At 49.5% G+C, this 18,489-nt stretch overlaps 1 protein-coding gene across 6 annotated transcripts in view; it reads left to right on the forward strand.

Annotated features, from left to right (window-relative positions):
* Window positions 1–18,489, forward strand: part of ncor2 (nuclear receptor corepressor 2) — a 111,648-nt gene that overhangs the window by 58,178 nt on the left and 34,981 nt on the right. For all 6 annotated transcript variants that reach the window (XM_056592390.1, XM_056592391.1, XM_056592395.1 and 3 more), the window contains exons 7-17: window positions 1,894–1,950; window positions 2,476–2,528; window positions 4,594–4,660; window positions 5,765–5,937; window positions 7,171–7,261; window positions 8,136–8,314; window positions 9,286–9,340; window positions 9,415–9,513; window positions 11,156–11,298; window positions 13,265–13,425; window positions 14,740–14,802. In XM_056592390.1, coding sequence (XP_056448365.1) covers window positions 1,894–1,950; window positions 2,476–2,528; window positions 4,594–4,660; window positions 5,765–5,937; window positions 7,171–7,261; window positions 8,136–8,314; window positions 9,286–9,340; window positions 9,415–9,513; window positions 11,156–11,298; window positions 13,265–13,425; window positions 14,740–14,802 — 1,141 coding nt within the window. The remainder of the gene's footprint in view (window positions 1–1,893; window positions 1,951–2,475; window positions 2,529–4,593; window positions 4,661–5,764; window positions 5,938–7,170; window positions 7,262–8,135; window positions 8,315–9,285; window positions 9,341–9,414; window positions 9,514–11,155; window positions 11,299–13,264; window positions 13,426–14,739; window positions 14,803–18,489) is intronic.

An 18,489-nucleotide genomic window follows, 5' to 3' on the forward strand; every position in this document is an offset into this window, starting at 1 on the left:
TATCCATGAAGAGATGGTACAGAGCCACAGCACGGCTGCAGATCTTGAACTCATCACTGCTGGAGAGGATTGAAAATTCAGTGTTCAGCTTGCTCTTGTTCCGCAGTGGGTACACCTTCATGGTGGTGTTCAGTGCTGCTTCAGGGAGCTGGCTGTTGTATCTTTGGTTTCCGAACATTGTTGTGGATGCCCTGTTTGTGTACTCCGTACAGAGCTTCAACGTTTCATAAGTGTGCAACACGCCACAAATCTCAGTAGGAATCCTTTGTGGTCGGTGATAATGTCATTGTTTTGTGTTCTCACCGTTCATACACAGCGGCCTTAGATTTGAATCCCCAGCACGTGATCGCTCTCACGTTTAAGAAATGAAATCAGTCGAAACAACCCACCTCTCTTAATGTCTGTGTTGCATCAGTCCTGTCTTGAAATAGTGAAACAGTGGTGCTGTAAAGCAGCAAGATGGCTCAGCGCCAATAGAGCATTCTTTGAGGGTGAGCCCAGGGTGAACACCAAAGTCTAGAGGTCTTCTCGGCCCTCTGCCCTACTCCAGCCAGCTGTGGGCAGGGGGTGGGGGCTTGGTTCATCAGGTTGCTTGCTCTTCCTTCTGTGAGAGTGCAACGTGACGGGATGGGACACAGCGTAGGGGAGTGGTGGCAGATCTGGACGGATGGAGAGGACGGGAGGTTGGCGTTGTGTGTGTGTGTGTGTGTGTGTGTGTGTGTGTGTGTGTGTGTGTGTGTGTGTGTGTGTGTGTGTGTGTGTGTGTGTGTGTGTGTGTGTGTGTGTGTGTGTGTGTGTGTGTGTGTGTGTGTTGTTCGGGGCCAGGGACATGGAGTGAGATGAGGCAACAGAGCATGTGTCACTTTGCCAAGGAGAATCTGTGTGATCGATGATTCAGAGGGTGGGAGACACTGCCCGCACAGTACCTGCTGCTGGCTGAAACCACTTCCATTCACTTTTATGTCCCATTTATTTAGCTATTACTACGTCTGCACCCCTGCTCCCCGCCCTTCCCCCGTTCCTCCTCCTTTTATTTAGTGCGGCCAGACCTGCTGGGTTCTGAGGGCTGAGGGGATATCTGTCTCTCTCAGCACACACCCCTGAACCGTCTTACCTTCCAGCATCCACAGTACCTCTCCCCTTCCGTCCCTCACTCCCATTTTCTATCTCTTTTGCTTATCCACTCGTTCCCTCGCTCTTCTGCATGCCATGCTCGCTCCTTACCTCTCTGCTCTCTCTCTAGCTGCCTCTGGTCTCTATCTCTCTACTGTCTCCCTACCTCTCCATGGCTGTCTCTTCCTCTGTGGTCTCCCTACTGCTCTCTGCTGTCTCTCTCCGCTCTCTCTAGCTGTCTCTGCTCTCCATCGCTCTACCGTGCCTCTCTATAGCTGTCTCTCTTTGCGGTCTTCCCTCCTCCCTCTGTTCTCTCTTCTTTCGTCTCTCTCTCGTCTGCTCTCTACTGTCTGTCTCTCTGCTCTCTCTCTCCGCTGTCTCCCAACATCAGATATCTCTTAACTGCTCCTTCATCTCTCCCTATCCATCTGGTCTCTCCCTAGCGCTCTGATCTCTCCCAACCTCTATTTTCTCTCCCTAGCTCTCTGTTCTCTCCGTAGATCTCTGGTCTCTCCCTACCTCTCTGTGTGCCCTGAGGTGAGGGATGTTTTTCTCGTCTCTCTCTCTCTCTGGATGAGAGGGAGCGAGAGGGAGGGGATACAGAGCGACGCAGCGCACCACAGTCCAGCTCATCTTAAAAGCTATATTATTAGTTAAGTCCATCCATCCTGCCAGTCCAGCCCGTTTTAGCTAGCCCTTGCAGGGCTGTGTTGCCGTGGTGATACCAGAGGCGCTGTTGGGTGACTTACGTGTTGCTGTTGTGTGTTCTCCTCTCTGTAGAAAAAGGCAGAGGAGGCTCATCGGATACTGGAGGGACTCGGGCCCAGGGTGGAACTGGTGAGTGTGGGAAACAGCATTTGGTGACAACATGATCAGGTTTTGAGCATCGCTGTTACATAATATTATGTGAATAGATTTGGAAAGGAGAGGTTGTTGTTCTATTGGTGTGAGTGAGCGCCTAATGGGGGGGGGGGGGGGTGTGCGTGTGTGTGATAATATGCAGCCACTATTGTCGGCATATTAACATCTAGATGTGCATGCATTGATTAATTCTCAGTGGCTGACTTTCAATGCATGCATGATTGGCTTGACCAAAGATTGTACTGCAAAGGCTTGTTGATGTTTTTTTGTCGTTGAGAGTTGATTTGCTCCAATTATTCCATGATACTTCAATAAATACCAGATATTTTGTGGTAGGTTGGCATGGTATATGTCATGGTTATAGTGGGGTGAACAGATTCTACTTCTTAAAAGAAGGATTCTGTTAGATCATTTATATTGCATCACATATGAAAGTTGTAATATATCGTTCCTGTCCCATTACTGTACGGCTAACTTATCTTCTGATCTGTCCTCCTCCAGCCTCTGTACAACCAGCCCTCGGACACCAAGCAGTACCATGAGAACATTAAAATGTAAGTCTGTCACACACCAACGCACACGCACGTGCCGGATTGACGATCATAACTGTGTACACACGAACAAACACATGCACGCACAAACAGATATCCTCCTGCCCATTTGCCCACATGCATCTTGAATACCTTTTTGGTATTTGTCAAGTGTTCTTAGCTGTTCATTGTCCAGAGTGAACACCTGCCACCGGCCATTGGCGGATAGATTTGACCATTTGGTTTGAAAAGAAAGGGTTACATAATAAAACAATGGCTAGGCAGATGGACACTCGCACATAGAAAGAGGAAATACCCAAAGGACCCTGCTGTTCTCTCATCCCAGCAGCTAACATGACTTGCAGGCGATGATCAGTTTAACCCAGTTTGTGTTCAGCAGTCTGCAGTGTTTAGCCTTAGCCTAAAGTTAGTTTCTTGACATTTTCTTCTCAGACTACTCAGTACATGGACACTCAGAGTTAAACAATGGATTGTTCTGCTAGAGTCCTTTCGGCTCTTTAGGTATTTGATCATCATAGGTAACCATGTGGCAATTTAAAGAGCACTGAACCAATTAGATTTGATTGCATGGTACGTGCTGAATTAGCGTTCTAACCAATGCCACGCCTCGTTCATCTTGGTGCTGGAGATCGTACTGGTTTAGACCCTTGAGCTTCGGCGGCTATTATATTAACCTCCTAGCTGCTAAACTATCTGGCCCCGTTTCTCACCTTTTGTTTAGAATTGTTCTGCTGCAAACAATATTGGAAGAATATTACATAACAAAATGACTCCTGATTTCGATTTTTAGTTGCAGTATGTTGCAGGCGTAACACAGGAGACCATATCTGTGTAACTCAGGGTTTCAGGGCTGGACTTGGCATCACACAAAGGAATGCTTTTGAACTTGACGGTCTAGCGATTCAGATCATATTATACCGATAGGGGATATCGTAGTCGACACAAGAATCCCTGTGCTTCTTAAGGGTGCCCCACGCTGTATAAAATTACAGCCCCACGATATATTCCACTACACACATCTGCTCTGACGGGGGGTTTGCCTCGGCTGCGTGGGGGGTTCCTCTCCCCGTTGACGCAAGAGAGCCAGTGAGTTTTGGACTAAGGGTTTGTTGTGACAGATTAAAAAGACATGTTGGCAGCAGCGGGGGGGGAACGCTTATCCCAAGCCTCGGCATTAGATGAGCGCTAGCCGCACACACCGAGAAGTGAGCGCCCTCCCTCCCCCACCCCATGCCAGCCGTGGCGCTGAGCTGGAGAACTCCCCAAACCTAACCGGGCAGAATGACTCATGTAGAATCAGATTATGTCATTCAGTGGGGAAAGTGACCTTACCATAGATAGAATAACAATCAGCAGTGAGACTCGGTCTTCCAGTGGAGGGAGAGACGGACCCGTGGCTGCCAAGGCAGATTACTGGCCCTGGCCTTGATTTGAGGGAGCTGCCTGTTCCCAAGGCTTGGACCCGCTTTACAAGTCTGGAGTCTGTCTGTCTCTCTGTCTCTGTCTCTCTCTGTCTCTGTCTCTGTTTCTCTCTCTCTCTCTCTCTCTCTCTCTCTCTCTCTCTCTCTCTCTCTCTCTCTCTCTCTCTCTCTCTCTCTCTCTCTCTCTCTCTCTCTCTCTCTCTCTCTCTCTCTCCTCTCTCTCTCTCTCTCTCTCTCTCTCTCTCTCTCTCTCTCTCCTCTCTCTCTCTCTCTCTCTCTCTCTCTCTCTCTCTCTCTCTCTCTCTCTCTCTCTCTCTCTCTCTTGTGTGTGTGTGTTGCCATCGATCACTCCCTCATCTGCTTCTCTCTCACTCTGCACAAACCTCGCTAAAGTAAACTATTGAGATGTAATGGATTTAACGGGTGGCATCCAAGGACATGCTATACTGTGTTTCTTTGAGAGCACAGTGCGTGAGTGTTTACTTGGCATATGCAAGCTGGATGCCGTGCGTGGCGTTGAAAGCATTTTATTTTTCAAAATGAAAACCTGTGAACTTTTTAAAGGAACGGCTCGTATTTAGGTTGAAGAGACGGTGACATTTCACACATGCTCGCTTTCTCTCTCCCCTCCCCCGCTCTCCTAAAAGAAACCAGGCCATGAGGAAGAAACTCATCCTGTACTTCAAGAGGAGAAACCATGCTCGGAAGCAGTGGGTGAGTACAGAGCACGGCCGCTTCCTTTGACCCCCCACCAGCCCCTTATTCCGTACGTCTGACACACCGTAGAAAGAGCACACGAGAACTGCGCTCCGATGCACACGGGCTGCTCTGAGCTCTCGTCCGACTCCCCGAGGGCTGAACTGGAATGGCCTGTGGTGTGTGGATAGCATGGACCTTTTCTTTCCCTGATTTATTTTGATTTTCAATCTAAAGGAGTTTCAGCAAAACATGAATGGACTTTGTATAGCGTGTGTGTGGAAGCTTGCTGCCGCTAATCGAGTCACTCAGAGTCAAAGGGCAGCGCTATAAATAAAGAATGGATCGATGAAGCGAGCTCCGAGACCCCACAGACAGGCAAACCTCCAACCCAGCACTTTTCTTATTACAGAAATGAAAGATTTATAGAAATTGAGCGCAGAAACAGTGCATTAGACTCTACAGATACACTGTTCAGCAACTGCGAGTGTGATAATGTAGATGTATTGCTTGAAAGATGCAGACAAGCCAAGTTCCTCGCTCTAACACGGTGAGGGATGAAGCAGCGAGAGATGCAGCCCACACTAGTGTCCAGCCTCCTCTCCTGCTGTGTGTAAACTCCGGAGGGGGGGGGCTGGAGGGAGGAGGCTGGCAGACAGACCACAGGGAGACCGGTGCTTTGAGAGGCTTTCAAGGCTCGTATCTCCTCCAGGGTGGAGATACGATTCAAAATGGGCTGCTTTACGGCCTGCGTGGGCGTGCACCATCCTGGCTCAAAGCCAAGCCCCCCCCCTTATGTCAGAATACTAACACCGCAAGGCTACTTCGTCAACAGAACAGTCACATGACAGAACGGAGTGAAGCTAGGACACTGTTAGAAATGATAAACGTGTAATATCCTCGCAATTTGTCACATGCTAAATTAGTACGATGACCTCTCTGCCGTGCGGGGCTCTGGAGAGAAGTGTCTGTATGATGATGCTGACCGCTCGCATGCGTCAGTGTTTAAAATGAGGCTGCAAAGGGAACGAAGAGAGCGAGTAGACGTGGATGACTTGTGAAGGGTGTCCTTGGGCCGTGTTCTGAGTGCCCCCTCCACTGTGCGCGCGTTACCCCTGACAGGAACAAAAGTTCTGCCAGCGCTACGACCATCTGATGGAGGCGTGGGAGAAGAAGGTGGACCGCATCGAGAACAACCCGCGCCGGCGGGCCAAGGAGATGAAGGTGCGCGAGTACTACGAGAAGCAGTTCCCCGAGATCCGCAAGCAGCGGGAGCTGCAGGAGCGCATGCAGAGGTGAGGGGTCCCCCGTCTCCTCCCTGGGAGCGTCTCTCTGGGGGGGGGAGGGGCGGGTGCCACGGTCTGAGGAGACCGTGAGGGACGTTGGTCAAAAGTTCACAGCCAAAATAATCTTGATGGAATGTTGCTGACGAAATGTCGCTGACGGAAATCAGTCTGGAAGCGTATATGCATCATATTAGTAGAATCGCGGGTGAAAAATAAGTCAACCCTCATCCTGTGAAGTTTGTTTATCTATAATGTTTATTCCCAGTGTAATATGAGGAGTGACAGTTTGTGGATGAGGGGGCATTATGATTACTTGGTGTGTCTCGTGAGCCTCTGGAGGGTTCATCAATACTTCAATGCTTTGGAGACGTTTGTTTTTATTGATATCCAAATGGAAACTGTTGAACTGCACTGTTTTGTTCAAAAGCAACCTATATTCACATACCGCAGGTCAACTTTGGCTTGTAGCGCGCCGACTGCGATGAATGATCAATACTGATGACGGAGGGCAGCCATTTTTTTCTCTGAATGTAGTTTACCACTATGGCTACAGCAGTGACCAGTGAATAGTGTCCATGGTGACCATGACCAAGATACCTGATCGGTTCAGCTGATTTATGTTTAGGCTAGAGGTCTAGAAAATCGACCGAGAAATAGTGTATTTTGTGCAAAGTCGCGTCGTATGTGTACAGTCCAATTCAGGGCCATGATTTGTAATTATTTTATTAACCTGGAAAAAAATACCAGCAAACAATTTTGTTCGATGTTAAACACCCGAAACGCCAAAGTTTTTCTTGGCCAAGGTGCTTTTGATGCTGTTGCCTGGTTACCAATCAAATGGCTGCCTGCTTGTTTACCAGTTTCAAGGCACAAGAATAAATATTTTCCACTGGTGATTATTTTATTTCATGTTGTTGCTACCAACATTGCTTATAAGTCAATGACAAAATAATAATGCTTTGACTGATGGACTTAAAGTTGTTTCTGAAATCTTAAAAATATGGTTGATGTATTAAACCATTCACGTTGGCCATTTGCTTCGACCGCAAAACCAAGTTCACAACAGGATGGGATCAGCACCATTACATATGAAACCAACTTTTCCTCTGGTACATTGTACTAATGGATTCCAAGGTTGCATGTAGGACCAGTTGGTCTCTTTGAACCCGTTGTTAAGCTAAGCTACCGCACAGCTGGATGTTAACCTGATCCCCCATGTCTCGTGTGTTTCCCCGTCCGTAGCCGCGTGGGGCAGCGTGGCAGTCTGGCATCGTCCGCGGCCCGCAGCGAACACGAGGTCTCGGAGATCATCGACGGCATTTCGGAGCAAGAGGTGAGAGCCCCCCCCCCCCCCCCCCCCCCCCCCCCCCATCCATCCTGTAGCCTCGCTTCATCTCCTGACTCCTGCTTGCTTTCCTCCCTGCAGAACACAGCAGACAAACTCATCACACTGTCCACCCCTTCAGTGGAGGAATTAGCATTTTAACCACATCAAACCAGTGGCTCCTTTTATGAAACAAAGAGCGCTTCTACAGCTAGTCAAGCACATAAGTAGGCGTGCAAGCTAATGATTCCCTTGGTTGGTGTAGAAATTGTGGCAGTCATGCAAACAGGAACGCACACACACACATATAGACACACACAATAATGTGTAGACGTCTTGCTCTTACTTTGAAGGTTGTCAGTGGAGTGGAAATGTTAGTTCCTCGTACGATGCTGTTGCCTTCCTCTCCCAGTGGGCTCGACGCTCTTTGCCTCCACATCACTGTCTCTCCCTGTTCTCCCTTGGTTGCCTCTGGACCCCTGCTGTGTGGATCTGTCTGGAATTAATTCAGTAGATCTTGTATAACTTACAACTTACTCTCTTACATCAGACGTCGGAGCGGTTATTTATTGTTATTTAGTTTTGATCTTATGATTGTGATGGTTGAAATCAAGAGAGAAACCAATTTCTTATGTTCTGAGCTGAATCCGCTGTAGAGAAACCATTTCCTGTCGTCTCCTGACCTCTCACACACTTCCATGTGCAGAGCTTTACACGGCCAACGCATCGCTGGTTCCTACCAGACACGGGTGCAGTGGAGCACGCCTCGGCCAGACATTTAGTGTCCGTTTGGGTTTGCCTCACACGGGTCTGGCTTTCTGTATCCCCGTCTCCCAAAAACACACCCCTCTCACTCCCCCTCCCTGTCCCTTCCCTCTGTCAGAATACGGAGAAGCAGATGCGCCAACTTGCCGTCATCCCGCCAATGCTGTTCGACGCGGAGCAGCAGCGCATCAAGTTCATCAACATGAACGGCCTGATGGGCGACCCCATGAAGGTGTACAAGGACCGGCAGGTGATGAACATGTGGAGCGAGCAGGAGAAGGACACCTTCAGAGAGAAGTAAGAAAACACAAAACCTCAGCCCCCCTCCCCCCTTGATTTTCCCTTTGCCTTTTGCGGTGGAGCCTCCACTCTTTGGATGAAACGGGTGCGACACAAAGATCCCCACTAGACAACGGAGATGTGTAGTCGTACCCACCACCATTGTGGGCATGGCTGCTTTTTATTCAGCTCGACAGCCATGGGGGCCTTGAAGCCTTCCCTGTTTAGTGAGGACAGGGAGTGCAGGTGCTTTGTTTGTGCTGTCAAAATGAATCCAGAAGGATTCAGGGGTAGATCAGGGACTCTGCTCACGTGCACACAGCCACACACCAGGGACATCAAGGCCGTCGCAGTCCTTGGGAGACGCCGTCTTATTGCAAAGGAAACGATCAGTGGTACCTGATTTGATGTCTGCTCAGTAATGCTGTGGAGTCTGACACATTTTATACACGGTTTATTTATAAAGCATTACAACTGCTGCTTAATCTTTATTTTTTTACATGTAATATATTTTATAGATATTTAAATGGGGATTCTTATTTTTGAAATATATTTAAATTCAAATACTATTGATTAATAGCATATTTGCCATTGTCAATCGAACCCAGAAAAGGATTAGATCAAGATGGTATCGTGCATATTACTAAAATATTGAAGCCCATTGTGTTGATATGAAAATTAAAGGGAGTTCTTCTGATCACAATTAAATGTGAGTAAAATATTTTTCATGCTGTCATTTCTAAGAGATTGCAGTTTTACATAAAGCTCCATGCCCTTTTTGGACCCTCCATAAACATCCGCAGGAAATGCGCATTACAGCTCACAAAAATTTGCATCTTCTAGGGAATAGGGAATAGGGATTAAAAGCTCAGAAGAGCATATGGACCAATTTCTTCTAATTTAATAACTGCGGAAAGCAATGGTGTTCAAAGGATCAGAGTTTTTGCGTGTGTTTGTGTGTGTGTGTCTCATCTCTTGTCTGCCCTCAGGTTCATCCAACACCCCAAGAACTTCAGTCTGATCGCGTCCTTCCTGGAGAGAAAGGTACTTTCCCCACGCTCTGTCTCGCTGCTCCCTGGTGTGAGACACCCGTCCAACGCTGTGTTCCCCTGTTTTAGACGGTGGCCGAGTGCGTGCTCTTCTACTACCTGACCAAGAAGAACGAGAACTACAAAAACATTGTGCGCAGGAACTACAGGCGCCGCGGCAGAAGCCAGGTACGAAGCCGCCTGCCTGCTGAGATCAAAGTGACATTGTGAGCTCTCCTCGAGGGGGGAAGCCTGTTGCCATGCTGAGCAATGACCAGCAATCTCTCTAACCGCCGCTAGCTCAAGCCGATAAAACTCCCAAAGGATAACTGAGTGCGCCAACACACCGACCTCACCCCCCCGCTCTGTGTCCAAGGCTAATGTGTTCTCCTTGTCACTCTCCTCTTCTTCCTCTTCCTCTTCTTCCTTCTTGTCTTGTCTGTTTTTTTCGTGGGGATCTCCATGGCTAATGAGCTCCCGGGTAGTGCGTGTGGCGTCGGCCCCCGGGGGCCCCAGGGTTCAGGGCCTGTTAAGCCGCAAGCCGGTGGCTAATGAAATGGCACATTAATTAACTTGTGACCTTTTTCCTCCTGGTGGGCTACAGGTTTGTGCTAATCCCTCCCGGAGTCAGCTTCCGGCTCATTACCTGATCCCCCCCCCTTCATGTGTAGCCACGCCCCCTGGAATCAATACCCCACTGTCAGAGAGAGAGGGGGTGAGGGAGAGGGAGGGAGAGAGCAGACAGAGGGAGAGCGAGCATGAGAATGTACGTTTGAACATCCCTAGCCGCTTCACCGTAATGGCGTTGTCCGAGAGTAGACCTAACGAGTAAAGGTTTCAGGCGGAGGCTAATGCCCACCTAGCCTTACTGAATCCCCCTGCCCCCCTAGCCCACACAGGCGGGAGCCCCAGCCCGGCTGCTCCTTCCCACTTCACCATGTTTTTGGTTTAGATCAGACCAGGTCAGCTATTAGATCAGCATGGGCGGAGCGCGCTAGCAATAAGTGTGTGTGATCACAGGGGAAGGTGACCAGCGTTCAGCAGTTTCTTCAGGGGCCGGGGGGGGGGGGGCTTTCCCTTCCCTTCTAATGGGTTTGATTGGTTTTCTGGCAAATTAATCCAGAAAGAGTGGAGGGGCGAGAGAGGCCGTACCCGTATATATTAGGGAGAGCGATGGTAAGACTGCTCACTCTCTTTCTTCTCTCAGTCAATCTTTTCTGGGTCTCCCTTCAACACCTTTTCCTTTTTGAAATGGCGTCACCACAGGGGCCATATGTCAGGTGTCCTTTGAGTTTGACCTTCAGTGCGGTATGATGAGGATGGCACAGCTAGAAAGCAAACGTCTGGCAGACTTAAAGGAGACGGTAAACAATGTGTGCTAATGGCCAGGCCCTAGGAGGACTAGGGGTGTGCTTCCTGTGTGTCTGTGGGACTGGCTGCCGGTAGTAGGGCCAGGCCTCAGTCTTCTACTCATCTGGTTGCAGACAGTCAGGAAGTTGATGGGGAAGTGATGTGGGCACTAAGAAGTCTGTGTAGGCCTCGTCTGTTTGGGGAACCAATTTAAAACACCAAGCCAACTTCCCTTATCGGTCTCATCACCTTTTTGGTTCTTCCTTTCCTCTGTGAGTGTTTGTTTGCCTAAGATGTGTATTTTTGTCCCCTTTGTGTGTCTGTGTGTGTGTGTGTGTTTGTAGTTTAATGTGTGTGTGTTTGTGTGTGTGTGTAGGTTTATGTGTGTGGCGTGTGCCTGTGTCTGCCTCTCTGGTGTATCCGGTTTCGTGGGGATCATGTTTGAAGTGTTGTCTTCTTGTTGTCTTGGCCCCTCTCGCAGCATGGCCAGCAGCAGCAGCAGCAGCAACAACAGCAGCAGGTGAGCCGCAGCAGCCAGGAGGACAAGGAGGAGAAGGAGAAGGAGAAGGAAGGGGAGAAGGATGAGGAGAAGGCCGAAGCAGACGACAAGGAAGATGGAATGAAGTGAGTCCTGTACCGTACCGAGAAAGAGGGAGATCGCGTCTCTCTCTCGCTATCACTCCCTAGGTTCGGTCAGATCAATGCTGCTGTAGTTGATTCAGAACAAAAGACAGATGGCTGTCTATCTTTTGGTTTGTACGCAGTACGATTTTCTGAGAAAATCTAGAGAACATTTGGGAACAAGGGCATACTCGGGTTGAGACGAGGCTGTTCAGACACTCTGTTGTTGTTGTTTTTAACATTGTTCAAGGTCCAGCCTTCAGCAAATGAGCTCGAGGAAGTTATGCAGATCAGCTCAGCAGAAAGTGGTTGCACAGATGGTTTTGTTTATCCCCATTGAGTGGAGGCCTCATAAAGACTTTTAGTAGTTGTTATATCGATGGACTTTGCTCTTGTCAGAGAGTACATCCGCGCGAAGAAGACGGCATTAAGTGTTGAATATTTAAAGCAGCGGTCGCCCCCTCAAACATCAATGACAACCCCTGCCCCCATACCAGCACCAGCACCAATGTAGTTATTTTAAAGCCCTCCTGCAGGACACACTATTTATCAGACGGAGGTGGTGACGGTGATGAAGCATTCCTGCCCCCGCTGCCTGCACCTCAGGGCCCCGCCACGGGACCCCCTGTGGCCCCCTGCCATCCCCCCTCCTGCCTGTCAGCCCTGCCACAGCTGGCTCCCCTATATTTAGTGTGCAAGCAGCTTCTCTCAGCAAGATTAATGGATGCGGGTGGGTTTGGGGGGGCGGAGATGAATGGAGGAGCAGGAGGTTCAGCTTCACTCGCTCGTCTCCTGGCAGGCCCATGTGCTGACACTGAATATATTACCTGGCAAAAACACACACACACACACACACACACACACACACACACACACACACACACACACACACACACACACACACACACTGGACTTTGTGTGTATGTGTGTGTCTACTTGGTCTGAGATCTCCTTTTTTATTTTTTTAAGTAAAGCATTGACTTATATCCCGGTTCTACGAATCCAAAATTGTCACTTGGGCTTACCTTCCAGAGTGGTTTATAGGTAGGTTTTGCAACCACAAACACTTCAAAGAAAATCGCCGACGCCGTTTTCGGTGATTTGAGTTTGAGTGATAAAACATGAAGTTCCTAATGCCGTCACGATGTAAAGCCAACATGCTCATTTACACTAGAGGTCTGCATAAAAGATGAATTCCTAAATATATAAATATTGGCATCCCTTCATAACTGACAAAAAAAACACTGAAGACAGCTTTCCACAATGTGCTCTCAGATTATGAACGATAGTTCAAAGCATCTGCGTCTAAATGAATTGCTTCAAAATAAAGGATGCCTTGTTTTCTAATTATGTCAAAGTTCAGGTTTTACTAGAGCTTGAATCTTCATTATCTCCAATCACACACCGACCCTCACTCAAACATCAGTTGATCGGCTACACGACGCGGTCCCCAAAGAATACTGCTACTAGTTAAACTATTTGGTTATGGTTTCAGGCCAGCGTTGGGCACTACATGGGAGCATTTGGATTGTGGGCCAAGATGCGTTATAAGATGCGGCTTATACCTAAGAGCGTCTTTTTTATGGTAATTTGACGTACGACCCAATTTTACCACTCCTGCAGCTTATAAAAAATGTGGCTTCATTTTGAAAAAATACGTTCTTTATCTTTATCTAAAACCCTTTTCCTACACATCAATCACTGGACACTAAATCGCCATCGTTACGTACTGGAAGTTCTTGATTTTAAACTCATCTTTTAGACTCTCTTTGAAGGAAAGGTGTGGAGTAGCTTTAAGACCATCAAACGTCAACACACAACAGGCTTTTGTTTTTCTCCAGCGTCTGGAAGAAAAAACCTTCCGCTGACAAAGGGAAGCCCCCTAAACGTGCTCTGTTCTCCCTGATGCTATGGTCCACCCCGTGGAGCTCACCGCCTCCCTCTCTCCTCTGCATTTCAACCCCCGCAGGGACGACACTTCCGGGGAGGACGGCGAGGACAAGGAGCCCGCCGTGACCGTCAAGGGCCGGCGCACGGCCAACAGCCAAGGCCGCCGCAAGGGCCGCATCACACGCTCCATGACCAGCGAGGTGGAAGAGAGCACGGCGCCGCCGCTCAGCAGCGAGCTGGGTCAGTACCGCCGCCGCCCCCCCCCCCCCCCCCCCCCCTGTGTAGGGGGGGAGCTGTGAGGCCGTTCGGCCTCTCACTCTGGCGCGATGCAAGGTGTTCACCATTCGATGAGGGCAGGGTGATTTACAGATTGGAAAGTGTGTGGTAAATAAGTGATTTTGGAATGCACCTTTGATCCACGCACAGGCTCGCTCAGCCTAACTTGTGTACACCTTCTGTCAAATAGTAAACGTGCTGCATGTATGTATGTATGTGTGCGTATATATGTGTCCGTGCGTATATGTGTGTTTAACTAGTAACCACACACTCCAATGTGGTAGTCCTGTCCCAACCCACAAGAGGGCATAAATATGTATGTGTATATATATATATATATATATATGCATGTGTATATTTAGCTAGAAACACACAAACACGTACTCCATTCTGGCAGTCCTATCCCAAACCACAAGAGTGCACTGTGGCTCCTCCAGCCTTATCTAGGTCACTCGTGCACATTCAACTCCTACCCAGTTCCTGTTCTGTGAGAATTATCAAATCATAGCAGAGACGTGCGCTGCGACATCGCTGTTGGGAAACGGGCATAATGAGGTTAGCTTAAATCATGTAACCGCCGGCCAAGAGACAAACACAGGATGTTATTTCGGCTCTGCTTTAAGATGTCACAGTTTGCTTCCACAAACACCCCCTGCTCTCCTCTTTGTTGTCACCAAGTGTCCAGTCAGCATTGCGCATGTTGAAGTCTCACCGCAGCCTATCAAGGGACTCGCTCTTTCAGCAGTTGCGTGTGTGTGTGTGTGTGTGTGTGTGTGTGTGTGTGTGTGTGTGTGTGTGTGTGTGTGTGTGTGTGTGTGTGTGTGTGTGTGTGTGTGTGTGTGTGTGTGTGTGTGTGTGTGTGTGTCCTTCCGATGTCGCTTGCAATGGTTCCACGAGCGCCCCAGCAGCTAGCCCCAGCAGCTAGCGCCAGCAGCTAGCGCCAGCAGCTAGCGCCAGCAGCTAGCGCCAGCAGCCCTCCTCAGACCTGCATTTGTTTTATAACGCTGTTTTGTAACAAGTGTAATCATTAATTAGCAGTTTAGTTTCCGACCCCTGGCTCTCTGCCATCGGCTTCTTAACTGGCATTTGCTCAGGTTCTGCCCCCTCTCCCCCCCCCCCCCCCCCCCCCGAGACCACCACCTTCCTCTTTTGCCCCCTCTCTCTCGCTCTCTCCCTGTCACTCATTTAACTGAATGTGACAAGCAATCTTACCCCCACCTCCCTCTTCTTCTCCTTCTTCTGTCCTCTCGCACTCACTCACTCTCTTTCCCCTTTCAGGCAATCAGGAGATGAATGAGAGTTCTCGCTGGACCGAAGAAGAGATGGAGACCGCCAAGAAAGGTAATTCAAAAAAGCGCATTTGATATAATGCGATGCCGACGCCGCTGTTGGAATGATAAGAGTGATTGTGAGTCGTTCAACATGGAGTTAGGGGAAGAAGAAAAGGCAGAGGCAACAGCCGCGGTTTGCTGACTTTGCGTGCGCTTGTTTGAAAGCGCTGCGGACGGACTTCCTGTGAGCGACGCAGCAGTCGCCACGTGGTGCTTGGAGCACGTGGCGTGGTTATCGGGTCACATGTGTCTGGAGTCTGGGTCGCTCTCTCAGGCTTTCTGTCTCCCTCCCGCACTCTGTCTCGCTCAGGCGCTCTCTCTCTGTCTCTCTCCCTCACTCTCTATCTCAGGCTCTCTGTCTCTCTCCATAACTCACGGTCTCTCTCCCTAACTCACGGTCTCTCTCCCTAACTCCCTGTCTCTTCCCTAACTCCCTGTCTCTTCCCTAACTCCCTGTCTCTTCCCTAACTCCCTATCTCTCTCCCTAACTCTGCCTCACCCTAACTCTGTCTCTTTCCCTGACTCTGTCTCTCTCCCAAACTCACTGCCTCTCTCTCTAACTCATTGTCTCCCACCCTAACTCTTTGTCTCTCTCATGTCTATGTATCTCCCAAACTCACTTTCAATCTGTCTGTCTCAGGCATTTTGTCTCTACCTAGATCACTGTTTCTCTCCCTAACTCACTGTCTTCGCTCTCACTCTCTGTCTATCGCCCTCACTTTCTGTCTCTATCAGGCTCTCTGTCTCCCTTCCTTACTCTTTGCCTCAACCTAACTCATTGTCTCTCTCTCTTACTGTCTCTCCCTAACTCATTGTCTCTCTCTAACTCATTGTCTCTCTCCCTAACTCATTCTCTCTCCCTAACTCTAACGCTCTCTATCTCTCTCCCTAACTCTCTAACACTCTCTATCTCTCTCCCTAACTCTCTGTCTCTCTCAGGCTCACTATACCTTTCAGGCTCTCTGTCTCTCTCATACTCAGTCTCCCTTAGGAGCTGTGTTTCCTCGCCACTGGCAGAACAGCCCAAAGACTCCAGCACTGTTAAATATCAAGGAGGTTGTAAAAAGAAAGATGGAAAAAGTTCTGTTATCAAACCCGGGGAGTCATAAACCCTGGCTGTTGGCCGTCTCTGACGGAAGGATCAGCCTATCGTCCAGTCTATCTCTGGTTGTTTTGTTTGCGTGTTTGTCTCAATTGCTGCCTCTGACTTGAGTGACCTTGACCTGTGGGTCATTTCCAGGGTTTACTACCCGCCCCCAGCTGCCGCCAAGCAGGGGATTATCTGGTAATCTCTTGTACTCAAGTCGTAGTGAGTTTGAACTATTGTGCTTATTTCAAGGATTGCTTCAGTTACAGGGTTGTTGGAGGCACTCTATAATTGGTAGGTGCTGTTGGTGTTTGCGGTCTGTGGTTGTTAATTCCATTTTATCGGTTAAGGTTGTTTCCTCCATCTCTCCGTGGTTGGTAGAGCAAGGGAAAGATCTGCTTGTGCTAGCAGTCTTTTTTTTATTTTTTTTATATAATCTTGTTGTTTAATTGTTATTTTGAGTATATTGTATTTACAGATTGCCTTTGCAATGCACTTTGGAGAAAATGCCCAGTTTACATTCAAGTTTTAACAGTGATTAACAATCGTTTCTTGATTGGCCCCTAATTCTAATCTAGCATTTTAATCTAGACTCTGGTTTGACTTGTTCAGCCTGACTCTATTGTGGTCCAGGGCAGCAGGGGACCCTCCCGCCAGCCTATCAGTGTGCATCAGATACTGAAACCGGAGGAGCACTGTCATTGTGTGGGTGGGGGGGGGGTAGGTGGGTGGGGTGGCGGCTCCGCAGTCTAGTGGTTGGCGATGGTGACTACAGGGTCTTACGTAGTAATCCTGGTTAATGTGTTCAATTCCATTCTCCGGCGGTGGGATTAGCGAGGGCGCTCCATCCCAGGGGATCAGCCTGGCAGCCCAGAGCGCGGAGACGGGGGGGTGGGGGGGGGGGCGGGGGCGGGGCGCATCGGCGTTACACTCCTTATGTAACCACACTCTGCCTCAGCAGCAGCTCACTGCTCGCTGTGTAACCATGGTGACAGACCTGCCAAGGAGGATTCCCCCTCTTCCGAGGTAGACTGGCTGCCTGTCCGACCCTCCGGGATTGTGCCAGTCGAGGTGCTCTGTGCCAGTCGACGTGGTTTGACAGACGCGGTAGTGGTGTGGCCAGTGCCATGGAGGGGTCCAGCGTCCTGGCCCGGGGGGGGGGGGGGGGGGGGCTGGCCTCAGGGGACTGGCCTCAGGGGGCACCCCATGGACGGAGGAGGGTCCACTCTCTTTCTTCTGTAAACCCTGGCATCGCAATAGAAGGATGGCCAAGCTTTTGAAAGCCTGTGTCTCTCCTGTGCCTGGCATGCCTGTGTGGGAGAGAGAGGTGGGGGGGGGGGGGTGATCTTACAGGGCTGTGGGTGCAGGATTGATTAGCATTCAGAAATTAGTGTGTGTGTGTATGCATCTGCTTATTTGTGTGTGTGTGTGTGTGTGTATGTGTGTGTGTGTGTGTGTGTGTGTGTGTGTGTGTGTGTGTGTGTGTGTGTGTGTGTGTGTGTGTGTGTGTGTGTGTGTGTGTGTGTGTGTGTGTGTGTGTGTGCACGCGCGTTCCCCTTGGATGGCGTTTATGTAAGCGCACTAATCTGGCAAGCTTTGCTTGGTTGCGGGGAGGCAGCTGGATACTAAAACCCCCAGCCCGTCCCTCCCCATTCCTCCCCATTCCTCCCAGTCTGCCAGCTCAACTGGAAGAGCCCATTTAAAGGAGCAGCAGGTAGCGAACACCAGCTCAGCCTCTCTCTCTCCCTCTCTCTGTTCCTCCACATTCTAATCGCCCAATATCCACCCCATCCTGTTGTCTCCCTTTTTCTCCTTCTTCCTTTCCTCCTCTTGTTTTTCATTGGTTTGTATTTTGTGTGCTTTCTGTCTTTCCCTCCAATTCCTGCTCCCCTCCGTCTCTCCGCTCTCCCTTGGTTCTTCTCTTGGTTTGGAGATGGCCAGGCTCCAGATTGGCAGGCGCTCTGGAAGATTTGGCAAGCGTCACTCCCCTCCGCCCCTCCTCTCTGTCTCTCCCTCGCTCTCTCGCTCGCTCCCTCTCGCCCTCACTCTGTGTTGTTACAGATTGGAGAGAGGTCACATTCAAAATGAAAAGCAGGTCAGTCAGGAAAAATGTGAAAGCCTTTATGCTTTCTCATGGTATCAACATCAACCCTCTCACGCTCCCTCCTTCACTCTCTCTCTCTCCCTCTCACTCTTGTCTATTTGGCCCAGCCACTCTGCTTATCTCACTCCCTCGCTCTGTTGCTCTCTTTACCACACTCTTGTTTGTGTGCTCTCTCTCTCCGTCCTCCACCCCAGCCCTCTTTTACTGACACACACTCCATCTCTTTCTCTCCCTTTGCAACTCTCTCCAGCGCTCGGTCACTTACTCGCTCTCTCGTGTTTACCCTCAGACTCTGTGTGTGTGTTTGTGTGTGTGTGTGTGTGTGTGTGTGTGTGTGTGTGTGCCAGAGTTTCAGCAGAAGAGACATAGAGGGAGGCGGTTGAGTGTATACCGACTCGTGCATTTGCGTGTGTGTGTGTGTGTGTGTGTTAGCGCGTGTGTTTTGTTTTTATGTGGGTGTGTGCACGCAGTTTTGCCTGCTGGCAGAGTAAGGTAGGGGGAGGGAC

The sequence above is a fragment of the Gadus chalcogrammus genome, chromosome 6, assembly GCF_026213295.1.
Source record: "Gadus chalcogrammus isolate NIFS_2021 chromosome 6, NIFS_Gcha_1.0, whole genome shotgun sequence".
Classification (NCBI taxonomy): domain Eukaryota; kingdom Metazoa; phylum Chordata; class Actinopteri; order Gadiformes; family Gadidae; genus Gadus; species Gadus chalcogrammus.